The sequence below is a fragment of the Chelonia mydas genome, chromosome 1, assembly GCF_015237465.2.
Source record: "Chelonia mydas isolate rCheMyd1 chromosome 1, rCheMyd1.pri.v2, whole genome shotgun sequence".
NCBI classification, from domain to species: domain Eukaryota; kingdom Metazoa; phylum Chordata; order Testudines; family Cheloniidae; genus Chelonia; species Chelonia mydas.
Window position 1 is genome coordinate 291,857,378 of NC_057849.1, and position 14,205 is coordinate 291,871,582.

The following is a 14,205-nucleotide window of genomic DNA, read 5'->3' on the forward strand; positions in this document are numbered from 1 at the left end:
TCTCATTGAAAAAAATGGGGTTTAGTCATGAGCTTAAACATGCATGTAAGTATTTGCAGGCTTGGTGCCTAGGATTGGGAGAATAAATAGAAAAGGATCAGTTCTAATTAAAAATGAGACTTTAAGTACCCCTAACATACTATCACGTGCTTTCTTCAGGACAGTGATGTACCACAATGAAGGCTGAAAATTCTGGAGAATAAATGCAAGGCTTCCAGCACCTGTTTTAGATTCAAAAGAGGGTTCAGAGGGAAATAACCCTTCATTTCCTTGCTAGGTTAGTTGTAAACGTATTTGGTGAAAATGTGGACTTGTATTAAGAATTTTTAATGGATTTTGCCATTCTCATTCTATAGCGCAACAAGAAAGGCGATAAGGAAGAACATTTGGCTTTCCCTCTTGGAGAGGGAAGTGATACATCCTGGGAGTTTCTGGCCATGGAGCATCATAGAAGATATAGACTGGCTGGGGAGCCTGGCACACAGAAGCCAACAGGGACGTGAGGCAACTGAACTACATACAGCTCCCATCAGGCACTTCGGCAGCATTTCCAGATAAAAATACTTCAGTTTCTGGGTGTTTGGTTTTTGAAATAAAAATTGAAATCTTCTGTGAAAAGACACTTTTTGTGGAAAATTCTGTTGACTTGAAAAATCAGTATTCCTCTGAAAAAGAGTTTTGAAGGGAAATTTTCTTCCAGCCATTGTCTCCAAATAGGACAGTCAGTGAACAAATAAAATCAATGCCCATATGTATTTTGCTATAGGAATCATGCATATGCCTTCAATCAGCATACAAATTTATTCCCAACTAAGATACCTGTTCCAAGCATTGGACTTACATCATGAAGAGGAAATGCTGCCTTGTAGATCCCAGAGTCCAGGAGTTTGTTAATACCAAACTTTTTCACATTGTCTCTTACTGCATATTCCACACGGGAAAGAATAAAATGAACCTGAAAAGTACAAAATGCCTTGAATCTCTTGCAATTTGTAAATGAGGAATATAAACCATAACTGTGTCATCCCAGAATCATAGATGTTAAAGAGGGGCAAGTTCTCTGGGTGAAATTCACTGTACAAGGCCACTGCCCCCATTTAAGTCCCACTTAAACTCTATTTTGGGGCACAAGTGGAACCCAAGTTGGACAAAGGTTTGGAATTTCACCTCATTAGACTGTCAAGTCAGTTTTCTAGTCAATGTAGGATTGTTCTCTACAGTACATTTCTAATGTGTCAGGAGGGTTGTTTGTTATTGGTGACGGTGGTTGTGTTGCTCTGATTGACAAAGAGAAATAAACAAATGTCTTTGTGTGGGTTTAGAGACAGAAAAGAAATAAATCTTTATATTGACTTACAATTCTGCTTCTGGTTGCTGGGTTGAAGAAGATGTCTTTGTCTTGAATGTAAAAATCAGACAAACGGGCCTTTTCAAATGGGGCAGTGAAAAACTCTTGCTCTGGTGTGATGATATTTTCATCCACTCGGAAGAGTCTACTAAACCAGTTGAAAGCTGAATCTCGGGTTTTCAGGTCATTGGGCTTCAGCGGCAATTTGATGTGCATAACCTCGGCATATGTGCATAGCACTTCCCAAGGTGCGTGCACTTTTACAAAAATAAGCTTTTCATCTAAGACCTAAAGTGAAAGAATATTAAAAACGTATGCCCACAAAAAATGAAAGAGCTCTTCATAATACTTTTAAAGTAACACAGATTTTCCCAGGTTTCAGAGTAGCAGCCGTGTTAGTCTGTATCCGCAAAAGGAAAAGGAGGACTTGTGGCACCTTAGAGACTAATAAATTTATCTGAGCATAAGCTTTCGTGAGCTACAACTCACTTCATCGGATGCATCCAATGCTCAAATAAATTTATTAGTCTCTAAGGTGCCACAAGTCCTCCTTTTCTTTTTACAGATTTTCCCTTCTCTTTAAAACCCGTAGAAAACCAATTCAGGGGTGTATTCTTTATCCATTTAAGTGAACATCTCATTAACTTCTGTAAAGGCACCGAAGGGAGATGAGAACTCTCTGGAGAGACTGGCATTTTAAAAAGATCACTAAATTGTTGCTTTAATGGTAACACCTTGCAAAATATTTTACAAAGCAATTTAAATTTTAGCACACATTACCTATATGGATTTCTTAATGCTTGTTTTTAGATCTAGTTCTCAGGAAGCTCACTATTTAAAAAGATTTTGAACCATTAGCATTGCAGGATTACCAAAACCAGCACAAATTTACAATGTACCATTTACAAGTAGCAATATATCCATGTTGGATTTTCTCCTAACAGTTCTTCTTGCACACTGAGGTGCATGCTATGGTCAGAGGGCCAAATCATGTGCTGGGATGCACAAGTGGGGTTTCCACTGCAACTTTCTATTTAATCAAAAGCCTAAAGATGTGGATTTTGAGCCAAATTTGGGAGTAAGTGGCAGAGGGCCTCCTGTTCCGGAGCTCATTACGTTACAAAATAATCATAAAAATACTTTGTGCCAGATCCCTGTGCTACATCTGCTGGGAGCCACGGCAGCCCAGGAAGAAAGGAGGGGAAGATCCATCTTTATGCTGCCTGGATTCTGGGATACTGCGGTGGCTAACATGGCCTCCAGTGTAAATGAGAACATCCCCAGTGGCTGCTTCATCTTGTAGCAGCCTATCCAGGGATGCCTACAGGCTGGAATGCAGCCCAGAATCTCCATAATGCTGAGTTCAGAGTAACACCCGTGTTACTCTGTATTCGCAAAAAGAAAAGGAGGACTTGTGGCACCTTAGAGACTAACCAATTTATTTGAGCATGACCTTTCGTGAGCTACAGCTCACTTCATCGGATGCATACTGTGGAAATCGCAGAAGACATTATATACACAGACACCATGAAACAATACCTCCTCCCACCCCACTCTCCTGCTGGTAATAGCTTATCTAAAGTGATCATCAAGTTGGGCCATTTCCAGCACAAATCCAGGTTTTCTCACCCTCCGCCCCCCCACAGACAAACTCACTCTCTTGCTGGTAATAGCCCATCCAAAGTGACCACTGTCTTCACAATGTGTATGATAATCAAGGTGGGCCATTTCCTGCAGAAATCCAGGTTCTCTCACCCCCTCACCCCCCTCCAAAAACCACACACACAAACTCACTCTCCTGCTGGTAATAGCCTATCCAAAGTGACCACTCTCCTTACAACCTGCATGAAAATCAAAGTGGGCCATTTCAGGAGAGTGAGTTTGTGTGTGTATGGGGGTGGGGGAGTGAGAAAACCTGGATTTGTGCTGGAAATGGCCCACTTTGATTTTCATGCAGGTTGTAAGGAGAGTGGTCACTTTGGATAGGCTATTACCAGCAGGAGAGTGAGTTTGTGTGTGTGGTTTTTGGAGGGGGGTGAGGGGGTGAGAGAACCTGGATTTCTGCAGGAAATGGCCCACCTTGATTATCATACACATTGTGAAGACAGTGGTCACTTTGGATGGGCTATTACCAGCAAGAGAGTGAGTTTGTCTGTGGGGGGGCGGAGGGTGAGAAAACCTGGATTTGTGCTGGAAATGGCCCAACTTGATGATCACTTTAGATAAGCTATTACCAGCAGGAGAGTGGGGTGGGAGGAGGTATTGTTTCATGGTGTCTGTGTATATAATGTCTTCTGCGATTTCCACAGTATGCATCCGATGAAGTGAGCTGTAGCTCACGAAAGCTCATGCTCAAATAAATTGGTTAGTCTCTAAGGTGCCACAAGTCCTCCTTTTCATAATGCTGAGTGCTACAGCTACTCCCACTATGCTGCGGCTTGCAAGGAGCATTCGCCACTTATGTCAGATCTATGGCTGCTGTTTCATTAGGCGAATTCTCCCCAAGCTCTGGAGTCCCATTTACAATTCCTATATGCCACGAGGGCAGGGGGCAGAACTGGTCCCTTAGAATTTTTATAGGGCTTCATGTTTTCAAAGTGCTGAACAAACTAACTATTTAATCTTCCCAACCCCTCTGTGAAGTAGGTTACTACTACCTCCATTTTGCAGAGAAAGAAAAAGAGACAAAGCTTAAGTGACTTTGCTCAAGGCCACAGAGCAAGTCAATGACAGATCCATGATTTCAGCACAGAGATTCCTGGCTCCTAGACAAAGAATAGGGAAAGAGGCAGCAAGGGGAACCTCTTGTGACCCAAATATCCTGATCTCATAGGAATAAAGAGGGGGAAGACGCTACAGTGCATTCATGGACTTATTTCCTTTTCCATATGGAGCCAAAGTCTGCTTTCAGACACAATAGTCTACACAAAGGAAAGGATACTCACCGATCTTGTTGCTTCAAGTTGCAAGCCATTGCTTATCAGATTAGACTCATATGCGCGCCTCTTCCTCTGTTAAAATCAATTGCAAGTAGTAAAATATCTTTGTTTGCTGATTTATGTCATTCATATAAAGTAGTGTACATAAAATAAAGGAACAGGATTGTCCAGCAAAAGTGAAGAATCACCCAGATGATGAGTTATTATCCTCAATATTTATATTATAATTGCTATGGCAATCAGTGCACTATTAACCACTAGTCTTATACTTTTTTCTAAAAGCAATAACACTTTAAAATGCAGTTATGTGGCATACCTGCTCTCTTGGATTGCTGAAGGCACTTGATCTTTAACCCATGTTTTACAATTACAGGTGGGCCGACACAAGAGTTCAGATCTTGATTTGTATCTAGCATTTTAGTCTGATGCATCACAGAGATGAGTCAGCCCAAATTCTGGCTCTGTGAAAACGGTCATCAACATTGGCAATCTTCTCCTTTTCTCACCTAATTTAACCACTGAGGGAATCCCTCCCAGTAGCTTGTGCTACCCACCGGCAAATATTCTTCACCTGCAAAATCTTGCCATGACAACCAATCCCCATTTCCCTGCCAATAGTCTGCAATTTTTTCCGTTTTTCACAATAAGGACATAACCTCATATTATGATTCTATCTAAATCCTCACCAATCTCACAATCCATAAATGCAACATCCTACAATTAAAAAGCTTGTGGTTGGAGTGGCTGTAGGGGTAGTGGTGTTGTCCCAGCAGTCCTCAGTGTCCCTAGGTGGGGGGGGGGGGGAAGGAGGGAGGGAGGCCTGGTTTCATAGCCTTTCCTCGTGTAACAAAGGAGTTGGCAGATGGGGCAGCTACAGACCCCACGATGTGCAGAGTGACAGCAATTTGCAGAAGTCCATGAGAAATGTTAATTTCACTCACAGAGTGTCTCTCACTTGGCAATCTATCCAGAGGCTCAAAAATCTGAAATCTGTCTCTGATGCTCAACTGTCCTCTGTGAACTTCCTCAAAACCCCCCGAATGGAACAAAATAAGGAACTCACAAAGAGATTTGTATTTTTACTAGATATTTTAAAAGTTGATGTGAAGTAGACCAAATTAAAGCTACTTGAAGCCCACTATATAACTCCTCTATGGGCAGTTTGTTCATCTAATTATCACATATTCTAGGTGAAGATCCATGATTAGTCTTCTGGGTTATTCAGTGCAATAGATTGTTTTCATACCCCAGACCATTTTCTTAGTTGTTTGTATTGTCCTGTGCTTAAGGACTTCCGGTCTTAAAGCTTCTCAAACAAGAACAGCCTATATCCACCTACTCTGGTACTCTGCATCCAGCTGTAACCTCTGTACATAACATCCAGTCCTGCTCCAATAACCAATGGCAAAACTCTTATTGACTAAACTGGAAGCGGAATCAGAACCTTGATAGGAACATGGGAATTGGCATACTGGCTCAGATCCAAGATCCACCAGGTATCCTGTTTCTGACAGAAGTCAGTACCAGATACTTCAGAGGAAGGTCTAAGAACCCCTCAGCGGGCCGATGTTCGATAATCTGCCTTCAATTTAGGTCTCATCCTAATCTCTAATAGTTAGAGATTGGTTTAAACCAGAGGTGGACAAACTACGGCCTGTGGGCCATATCCGGCCCCTGAGCTCCCGGCTGGGGAGGCTAGCCCCCGGCCCCTCCCCCACTGCCCCCCTCCCCCACAGCCTCAGCCTGCCATGCCGCCAGCACTCTGGCCTGCCGCTCCTGCCGGGCAGCGGGGCTGTGAGCTCCTGCTGCTCTGAGCAGCATGGTAAGGGGGCAGGGAGCGGGGGGATTGGGTAAGGGGCAGGGGGTCCTGGGTGCAGTCAGGGGACAGGGAGCAGGGGGTGGTTGGATGTTCTGGGGGGGGGGGAAGTCAGCAGACAGGGAGCAGGGGGCGGTTGGATGGGCAGAGGTTCTGAGGTCAGGGATTGGGGGGTGGATAGGGGTCGGGGCAGTCATGGGACAGGGAGGGTTGGATAGGGGATGGGGTCCCAAGGGGTGCTTAGGGGCTAGGCTGTGGATAAGGTCGAGGCAGTCTGGGGACAGGGAGCAGGGCGGTTGGATGGGTCGTGGGTTCTGAGGGGGGCAGTCAGAAGGCAGGAAGTGGGAGGGGGCGGCTATGGGGCGGGGGCCAGGTTGTTTGGGGAGGCACAGCCTTCCCTACCTGACCCTCCATACAGTTTTGTGATGCCGATCTGGCCCTCGGGCCAAAAAGTTTGTCCACCCCTGATTTAAACCCTGAGGTTTAAAATCCCTTACAAAATTTTTGTTAGCATTAACTATGATAAGTCTGGATATTCTTGACAGCCCTATAAATATCCAATCCCTTTTAAGAACTTATTCAATTCTTGGACTCAACAATTTCTTGTGGTAACACATTCTACAGTTTAATCCCACGTGTGAAAAAAAGTATTTCCTTTTATCGGTTTCGAATTTCCAACTTTTAAAAAATTTAATTGACTATTCATCCCTTTGTTCGTGTGTTATGAGACAAGGAGAACAGAAGAACTATCTTCTTTATACTATTTATTATTTTAATCTTTTTATGATGTCTCATCTTAGTCATATTTCTTCTTGATGCCTGCTGTCATTTGACTAATACATGAAGCACAAAGACAGAAAGTCTCTTTTTTCTAGATAATGTAAATGTTGATACTGTGGTTATTTACATGTGTCTAATCCTTTTTTAAAAAAATCTTGCTCGTCCATTTTCTTCAATAATGATAGCATGGCAATGAGTTCCACAAGTTAATTTGGTCTTCAGAACATCAGAGGGAGATCTGTCAGTCACCAAGAGAACATGGGCTCATCAGGCTCAAGGCACCCTACTGGTAGTTGGGTGGGGGGAGAATAGAACAACCAACCCTCCAATCTCATTTTTGCCATCTTTCATGATTTTATTGGGCAGTTTTCTTAAAGCTGTTGCTTCTGGCATCAAGAGATTCTCTGCTTTGTTTTTTTTCTTTAAAAAAGTAAGATTCTATTGCTCATGGTTGCAAGACTAAAGCTTGAAAATGTGAAGTGAGTGTACCGTAAAGGCTCAGAAACCTGAAGGCAAACTAAAAAGAAACCCTATACAATAGAGTTTTTTCATATTAAATATATATATAAATTTTAAGCCAATCTCATGATTTCTGAGGCCTAACTCATGATTTTTGAACACTTGGGATTGGTAACACTGCTGACTCCACCCTGACTGTCAATGATAATTTTTAATAATTGTACTTGGAAAGAAACTAGTTCTGGACCCATCTCCCCATGGAGCTGCCCACTTATAATTCCTGATTTCTCTCCTGCCCCAGTAGGTGAGGTAAGAAAGTGGGAGCAGGATACAAGTAGGGTTGCCACATGAATAGAGACCTTATTTCCAGAAGTTCCTTACTACCCTCAGCCCTGCCAAACAAATCTCTCCACCAGACTGCAGAACAGGTGTGGTTGCCCTTTTCCCTTAACTTAATGGGCTCTTTCATCTTTCTTACTTCATTGCAAGATAGGTAATCTTGGCAAACAAACAGTTTATGTAGCTTGCTGCCTTTTGCAGACCCAAGCAATTGCATAAAATGGACCTCAAATATCATATTTGTTTGCAGTGTTTATTTTAATAACACAGATATTGTTCCCTTTCTTCAGGCATGACACATTCAAAAACAAAGGAAGAAATCATGTTGGTTTTTTAAATTGTTCAAACCAATTTTCTGTTTGTCAGGTAGCTAAACTAAATTAGATGAATCGTATTTGATTAGCAGGAACAATTTATAAAAAGACTGTTTACTTATGAAAACAAACCTCTCATATCCTGCTAATCTAGAGTTCTCTGTAAACTTTCTGTAGAAATTGCTGAACATCAAATATTTGCTGTAGGTTGTTTCTTTGTTGCCTGGATAAAGATTTTTTTTAAATTATTTTTATAAAGCACGGATTGTTTTATCTTCATTGGTGACCAAGATCAGAAACGATGGTTCTGATCCAACTCCCACTGAAGTCAATGAGAGTCTTTCAATGTAAATTGGACTGGGACTAAAACCACATTATCTGTTAATTTATTTTGAATTTACCTTTCTATTGCTGCCTCATTAGTTTTCAAATACAAGCAATTTAAGGATCCCAGCAGGAAAAAAAATGGCATATTGGAACACTTACTGAAACTCTAATGACTTGTAGATGAAAATAGTTCATGGGGACTAAACTGAGCACATCAATTGCGGGGATTTAAATTCATACTTCATGGGAGAAATTTTAATCTCAGACACACACAAAAATTAGCACACCCTCAGGTAGTTATAAAATTTACTGGAAATGCACTCCACCCATTGGAGTTTGGCATCTAGTCCTAAATTGTTTTGATTTTCAACAGTGCTTGTAACGTTAGTTTCAGGTAAACTTCAAAGGGCTCAGAGTTCAAGTTCAGATGCTTATATGAAGCTTATCAATCCCTTCTGAATCTGATAAATTTGTCTGGAAATCGGATGAGAACAGGCTTCCTTCATAGTATTTCAGCATTTCTGACTTTTGGTCTCAACTATACTGTAAAGACACAGAAGCACATGGGGATGCAGCTAGGGAAGGTGAATTGTGATGGGTCATTCACCCCACACTAGCCCTGTAGGAGTTAACATAGGCAAGAGAGGCCAATTAGCCATAGGCTGCACCTGAAGGTGGAGCTAGAACGCAATGAGGCTTAACTGGTGAAGAAGTTCAGCTGGGCACAAACAGGCATGGCTTCTATAAAGCCAGGGAGCTGGCAACAGAGACCTGGCCTACAGATATAGTCCTTGACACAAGGAGGAAGAGTAGGAGCCTGTATTAGCTAAGGTAGGAAGCAGTCCAGGGAACAGCAGTAAGGGCTTGGGGAATAAAGCGCAGAGCTGCTGGGTTTAGGGTACCCGGACTGGAAACTGGATTAGAGTGCAGGCCAGAGTTCCCCTAAAAGCCAGTTTCGGAATGGCATGGTAGCTGTGCAGCCCATTTAGGGACTGCCAGAGACAGTTAGGAAGGAGAGTGTTATTACCCTGGGGGATACCACGGTGACTTGGCCAGAGGGCTAAGCCATGAAGAGGAAAGCCCCTCCCCTGCAATTTACCTAATCATGCTACTAATACATACAAAGTAACTAGAGCTGTTGATTAATCACAGTTAACTCACATGATTAACTCAAAATTAATTGTAATTAAAAAAACTAAATTGTGATTAATTGCAGTTTTAATTGCACTGTTAAACAATAGAAAACCAATTGAAATTTCTTTTGGATTTTTTCTACATTTCCAAATATATTGATTTCAATTACAACACAGAATACAAAAAGTGTACTGTACTTTATTATTTTTATTACAAATATTTGCACTGTAAAAATAAAAGAAATAGTATTTTTCAATTCACCCCATACAAGTACCATAGTGCAATCTCTTTATCGTGAAAGCGCAACTTACAAATGTAGATTTTTTTGTTACATAACTACACTCAAAAACAAAACAATATAAAACTTTAGAGCCTACAAGTCCACTCAGTCCTACTTCTTGTTCAGCCAATTGCGGAGAGAAACAAGTTTGTTTACGTTTACGGGAGATAATGTTGCCCACTTCTTATTTATAGTGTCACCTGACAATGAGAACAGATGTTCGCATGGCACTTTTGTAGCTGACATTGCAAGGTATTTACGTGCCAAATATGCTAAACATTCATATGCCCTTTTATGCTTTGGCCACTATTCCAGAGGACATGCTTCCATGCTGATGACACTCGTTAAAAAAACAACAATTAAATTTCTGACTGAACTCCTTGTGGGAGAATTGTATGTCTCCTGCTCTGTGCTTTACCTGCATTCTACCATATATATCATGTTATACCAGTCTCGGGAGATGACCCAGCATGTTGTTTGTTTTAAGACCATTTTCATTGCAGATTTGACAAAACGCAAAGAAGGTATCATTGTGAGATTTCTAAAGATAGCTACAGCACTCGACCCAAAGTTTAAGAATCTGAAGTGCCGTCCAAAATCTAAGAGGCACAAGGTGTGGAGCATGCTTTCAGAAGTCTTAAAAGAGCAACACTCTGATACGGAAACTTCAGAACCCGAACAACCAAAAAAGAAAATCAACCTTCTGCTGGTGGCATCTGACTCAGATGATGAAAATGAACATGTGTTGGTCTGCACCGTTATGGATCATTATAGAGCAGAACCCATCATCAGCATGGACGCATGTCCTCTGGAATGGTGGTTGAAGCATGAAGGGATATATGAATCTTTAGCGCATCTGGCATGTAAATATCTTGCAACACCGGCTACAATGGTGCCATGCAAATGCCTGTTCTCACTTTCAGGTGACGTTGTAAACAAGAAGCGGGCAGCATTATCTCCTGCAAATGTAAACAAACTTGTTTGTCCGAGCAATTGGCTGAACAAGAAGTAGGACTGATTGGACTTGTAGTCTCTAAAGTTTTACATTGTTTTATTTTTGAGTGCAGTTATTTTTTGTATATAATTCTACATTTGTAAGTTCAGCTTTCATGATTAAGAGACTGCACTACAGTACTTGTATTAAGTGAATTGAAAAAATACTATTTCTTTTGTTTTTTGCAGTGCAAATATTTGCAATCAAACAAATATAAAGTGAGCACTGTACACTTTGTATTCTGTGTAGTAATTGAAATCAATATATTTGAAAATGTAGAAAAATCCAAAAATATTTAAATAAATGGTATTCTATTACTGTTTAACAGCGTGATTAATGGTGCGATTAATTTTTTTAATTGCTTGACAGCCCTAAAATTAACATGGGTCAATTTCCGCCCTCAGTTACATTCATGAAATCCCATTAGAATTATTAGGGATGTGGAGCTACTGAGCTGTCGCACTGCAAAGTGACTTTGGTGAAAATCCCTTGACCATTTCCATTACAAATTCATTCTCTGATCATTCAGTTCTGCCATCTTCCTACCTAAACAACTGTCCTACAATGGGATGTAGGCAGTGTGGCCTACTGGGTGGAGAAGAATCAGAGGTAGAACCAGAGGCGTGGTCAGAGGTCCAGCCAATGGTTAGAGACAGCAGTCATCATAGAACCAAGGTCAGAAGCCAAAGTCATGGTCAGGAAATTCTAAGACAATGGTTGGAACCCAGTAATCAGAAATTGTGAGCAAGATAGGAATGAGGGCTAGAACTGCAGCAGGCATAGGTTAGAGCAAGGTACAGTACAGGAAGCAGGTCTGGCACAGCTGCAGGCATACAGCAGCCACTGTGCAGCTCTTGCTTCAAGGCTTAAATGGTGAGGGTTTAATGATCCCTGCTGAGCTCAGTGGGGTGCTAGGTGATCATGCCTGGAGCCAGCTGAGTTCCTGACAGTACCTGTACTCCACCCTTTGAGGGCTCCTCCTAGGGTCCCCCAGCCCTGGCTTGTCAGAGTATCTTCAATGAAATTACTGCAGGAGACAGGGAGTATGAATGTTTTCTTTTGGTTTCCAAGACTGTACCTCTTCCAATCTATCTAGAGCAGGGGGTCTCAGGACAAATTTTTTGGTGGCCTCAGAGAGTGCCCACCAACTTTTGCTGGTGACCGCTCTCATACTTTTTCCTAAAGTATTTAATTAGCTTTAGGAAAAACAAATAAATATGCACATAGATATGTCCAAATCATTGTAATTTTTTTACTGCTAGCTAGTACGTCTGCTGTGAAAAGTGATATTAACCAACATACAAATAGCACTTTTCACAGTAGACTTACTCACCCCGGCCAAGCCTGCGGACAAATTAAGCCCCGGATATCTGGAAGGGGAGGCAGCCAGGGGCTAGAGCCTGAAGCCCTGCAGCTGGAGGCTGGTGCCTGCTGCCACACAGCCAGGGCCCAGGGCTGAAGCCCCAAGTCTGAGTCCCACCACCCCGGGAAGGTGGGGAATTCACCGACTGCCAGCTCCCCCAGTGTTTTGCCCCAGGTGTCGGCCCAACCCCCGTTGGCGGCCCCAGCAACCAACACCAAGGAAATACATTCAGAAGCAACAGGGAGAGGGAAGGGCCACTACTTTTCCCTCCCCTCCTGTCCCCCCCATGAGGCTGTGGCCGCAAGAAAAGCCCTGGTGGCCACATGTGGCCACAGCGGCTGCATTTGAGAAACACCGATCTAGAGCTTCCCCCTGACTCGCTGGGGGTCAAGGTACTTTGTATTCCTCCTATCCATGGACAATAACTGGTGCGAGGATGGAGGAAGGTCTACCCAGTTGGGCAAGGAGGTTGTTGATGAACCATTTGAGGAGACAAACCTGAAACATGGGGTGAATCTCTGAGGCATTCTGGGAGTTGAAGCTTGAAGACCACTGGGTTTAAATCAGTGACCACTTCTGAATATATGGATCCTAACTCTCATTAATTTTAATGAGTCAATGAGCTAATTTCTGCCCTTATTTACATGTCACAAAATAGGGTTGTGTGGAGTGCAATTCATGCCAGAACTTGTCCCAGTAGATCTTATCCTTACCTATCAAGGGTGAAATCCTGTTTCTATTGAAGTCAATGGGAGTTTTGCTATTTTATTCCATGAAGCCACAATTTCACCCCAGGAGAATAGACCCCTTTGGATCTATTACTCTTCAATAAACCAGAGTTCTAAAGCTCTGTACACAATAAACACCTGGCTAACAGGTATATAAAGCTGTCAGGGGAGTCAAAGAAAGAGTAGTACAAACAAGAAAACTTTCAGTCTTTAAGCACCTTGAATTGCACAATGTGCTGTATATAAAGTTTGGCTTTTTTTAGTTTATTATTGATCAGGGACAGACAGTGAAGTATGCAGTATTTAAAGTTGATTGTAAATGACAACATTTCCTATTTTGGTTACTTGTAATAGTATTTCATCATAAAAGTACTAGTCAATTTGCCCCAAAAGAAAATATAAACAAATAAGCAATAGTGCCTGTAAAAGACAACATAAAAAGATTTGAGATTACTCCAAGGCAAATAAAATCTTTACACATAAAATATTTTCACATCTTTCTGGGAATTCTGATAGGCCAAAATGCTAATTCTGTCATTACATTTTCTATTTATTAGTATTTTCCACGGCTGCAAAATTGCACAACAAATAAATACACCATCTTCCCTTCCACCTCTTAGTTACAGAAACTTTTGTTTTATTCTCCACCCACCGTTTTCAATTACTCTAACTCCCTTTATTTCTTTGCTTCTTCTCTCTCCTCTTCCTAATAGGAGGCTGCAGTAAGACCCAGAGAAAATCCAGTGCATTACTTGGAAGGAAACAGGAAGTTTTACATGTCTATACAGAATTTGCTTATGAAATGAAGTGGTGTCGAATTTGGTCTCAATACTCTCTGCAATTCTGTAATTGGAAATAGCATATTTTATATAAAATATATATATATAATATATATATATATCATATAAAAATAATGGAAAATACACCCTCCACACTCCCTCAGATCATGTCATCATAAAATTATCAAAAAGTGGCTAGTCTCCACCTTGGCCACTTGTACCCCACTATCCCCTCTTTTTGTCTCCTATGGACCCTGGTCCTGCAATTCACAATATGTAGGTGTACTACTGCATGCACAGAGCCCCACTGACTTCACCTGGGCTCCACACAGGCACAGCAGTCTGTGCACACGCAACAAATGACAGGATGGGCCTTAGATTGTAAGCCCCTGGGGACACGGACTGCACCTTCTTTTATGGATGGAAAACACCTAGCATAATACTGATAATCTTACTGGTCTGATAATTCAAGGGTTAATTTTATCTACATAATAAAATACTAATAATTTATTGCACATGTTTAATTTTCATCACTATTTGGACAAGACACTCATTTTAAAAAAAATACATTTGGACTCTGACCAAAAATGACAGACAAAAACATA

The 14,205-nt window shown here is 41.6% G+C and overlaps 1 protein-coding gene across 2 annotated transcripts in view; it reads right to left on the bottom strand.

Annotated features, from left to right (window-relative positions):
- Nucleotides 1–14,205, bottom strand: part of ANO6 (anoctamin 6) — a 128,395-nt gene that overhangs the window by 37,917 nt on the left and 76,273 nt on the right. For both annotated transcript variants that reach the window (XM_037887783.2, XM_027826407.3), the window contains 3 exons: nucleotides 4,294–4,359; nucleotides 1,358–1,636; nucleotides 842–955 (listed from right to left, as the gene is read on the bottom strand). In XM_037887783.2, coding sequence (XP_037743711.1) covers nucleotides 842–955; nucleotides 1,358–1,636; nucleotides 4,294–4,359 — 459 coding nt within the window. The remainder of the gene's footprint in view (nucleotides 1–841; nucleotides 956–1,357; nucleotides 1,637–4,293; nucleotides 4,360–14,205) is intronic.